The sequence below is a fragment of the Limulus polyphemus genome, unplaced genomic scaffold (assembly GCF_000517525.1).
Source record: "Limulus polyphemus unplaced genomic scaffold, Limulus_polyphemus-2.1.2 Scaffold656, whole genome shotgun sequence".
NCBI classification, from domain to species: Eukaryota; Metazoa; Arthropoda; class Merostomata; order Xiphosura; family Limulidae; genus Limulus; species Limulus polyphemus.
Window position 1 is genome coordinate 427,286 of NW_013666266.1, and position 2,553 is coordinate 429,838.

General features: G+C 34.8%; 1 protein-coding gene across 1 annotated transcript in view; it reads right to left on the reverse strand.

Annotated features, from left to right (window-relative positions):
• The window catches only part of LOC106459752, an 8,294-nt gene extending 7,066 nt beyond the window's left edge, over positions 1 to 1,228 (reverse strand). Inside the window, exon 1 of the mRNA XM_013919407.2 lies at positions 1,084 to 1,228. Within this exon, the coding sequence (XP_013774861.1) occupies positions 1,084 to 1,126 (43 nt within the window). The 5' untranslated portion in view covers positions 1,127 to 1,228. The remainder of the gene's footprint in view (positions 1 to 1,083) is intronic.
• Between the last annotated feature and the right edge of the window lie 1,325 nt (positions 1,229 to 2,553).

Here is a 2,553-nt window from a genome sequence, read left to right on the forward strand (position 1 = left end):
CAGTCATAGCTGAGAGAAGATATATATATGTAAACAGTCATAGCTGAGAGAAGATATATATATGTAAACAGTCATAGGTGAGAGAAGATATATATATGTAAACAGTCATAGCTGAGAGAAGATATATATATGTAAACAGTCATAGCTGAGAGAAGATAAAATTAAAGTATAGCAAAGCTACACAACAGGCGATCTGTGCGCTGTCCACCAGGGGGCTGACAATATAAACAGATTAGTGGAAAATCTTTAGAGAGTGACAAGTGTGGTAACCAAAGATTTAATGGATTGAACAACACTTAAATGAATAAAAATTTATTTATTTTATAGACACTGAGAAACTACTCAAAAAATATTTCATATTCTGATCAAAGCAAGTCAACTACGTAGATCAGGACCAAAAACATATCCAATAATGAGCAAATGTAATTAAATCTACTATTCAAACTGTCTTACGCTTAGTTACAAAGATCAGAATGCGTTATTTCATCAGATAGGTACTCTCGTTGTTAAAAATATTACTGGTCGTAAAGCCAGAAGACTTAGGTTAGTCTTAAGTTCATTAATGAGCAAAGGTAATTAAATCTACTATTCAAACTGTCTTACGCTTAGTTACAAAGATTAGAATGTGTTATTTCATCAGATAGGTATTCTCGTTGTTAAAAATATTATTGGTCGTAAAGCCAGAAGACTTAGGTTAGTCTTAAGTTCATTAATGAGCAAAGGTAATTAAATCTACTATTCAAACTGTCTTACGCTTAGTTACAAAGATTAGAATGCGTTATTTCATCAGGTAGGTACTCTCGTTGTTAAAAATATTATTGGTCGTAAAGCCAGAAGACTTAGGTTAGTCTTAGTTCACTAACCTAAAAAAGGTACAATAATAATTATATTTAAAAAAAACGAAACTTAATACGACGTTTGTTTTAGTACAGTCTTAGTTTTTTATACCATTTATACATGCCATTTGCTGTCCAGTCTGTTATTAAGTTTTTCTCGTAATAACAGATTTGATTTATCCCAATATTTCTAACACTACCAGCAACTTCATTTTTTTAAAGTAGTTTTTATTTACTAGAAACATACCTAGCACTAACAAAAGGCCCAAGATGTACAAAATCTTCTTCATTATGACGTCTGATGAAGTCAGTTGAACCACTCGATCTTCTGGTTATTCTTTGCTGGTCCCTATCTCGTCTGTTTGTGGAATCTGGGTCTTATATAAGCCCCGAAACAAGAGTTTCTTCACTTATGACGTGATCCAATTGACGGCAAGGAAAAATTGGCTACAGGCGAGAGAAAACAAGGTTTTGACAAATCAGGTTTCTTGGGGCCACGTCATTCTCCGTTAAGCTTCTTATGTATGTTCCACGAACTGACATATCAGTTCCGAATTTTGGCTAAAATCTTTGTGGGTGGTTTTATCCCTATTACACACTTTTCCTTTCGTGTAGTGATGACTAAAAGTGCTACAAGGTTTCTTGATAATTTATCATTCATGGCTTACAGCTTGGACGTTACCACACCTTACTATACCTCCGTATCGTTAGCCACTCTCAAAGTGCACAACTCATGTTTAATAAGATTTCTGTTGGTTTGTTTCTCAGAATTTTAGTTCAAAGCTACACAAGACCCCCTGTACCGCCACTTTTCCCTGTACACACATGTGAGTTCTCGAAGTGAAAAACACTCCTTCATTTCAAATTTTTGGCTCAAGATTTGCCCCTTCTATTGTAAAAAACACCAATTTTTTACGTCCAAAAAGTGCCCCCCCCTTTTTAAAAAACGTTAACATTTAAAGAAATATACATTACTCAGTACGATTGTAACTCTATCTTCTCTGAGCTATGACTGTTTGTATATATATATATCTTCTCTCAGCTATGACTGTTTACATATATATATATCTTCTCTCAGCTATGACTGTTTACATATATATAAAGTTATTATTTCTTGTCGTTATTGCGTTTAGCAAAGGGTTGTTTTTGTTTGTTTATAGTTATCTGTGCTGTGCCCACCACGGGTATCGAAACCCGGTTTTTAGTGTTATAAACCTTCAGTCTTACCGCTGAGCCACTAGGCGGCTTTATTGAAGGGAAGAAGATTGAACAACAACAAAAAAAAGTATTGTTAAAACTCTGAACAAATTAACAACAAAGTATTGTTAAAACTCTCAACCATTCCAGTATATCTTGAACATGTGCTCAAGACCTGCGAATCTGTAGTGTATAAGAATACCTTTTAAAACACTGGAAGTGCAAAGAACAATAAACGAACTGCTGTTGAACTTATATTCGTCGTACAAGGTACTACTGTACGACTGAATCGATCAAGTAAGTGCTACATGACAAAGACGAGAGGGCAGACCCACGTCTTCGACTTTCCACGTATTGGTTGTCCTGTTTCATTAAATATTACATGTACACGCTGGTGCATTTCTGAAGTTTGTTTAAAACACTGGTTAGTTTACTTACCGGTCTTTGACCTCTCCTCCTCCATCGGTTACTCTAAACTAGGGCAAATTATTGCATGTAAATAAAGGTGATGTATGTAGCG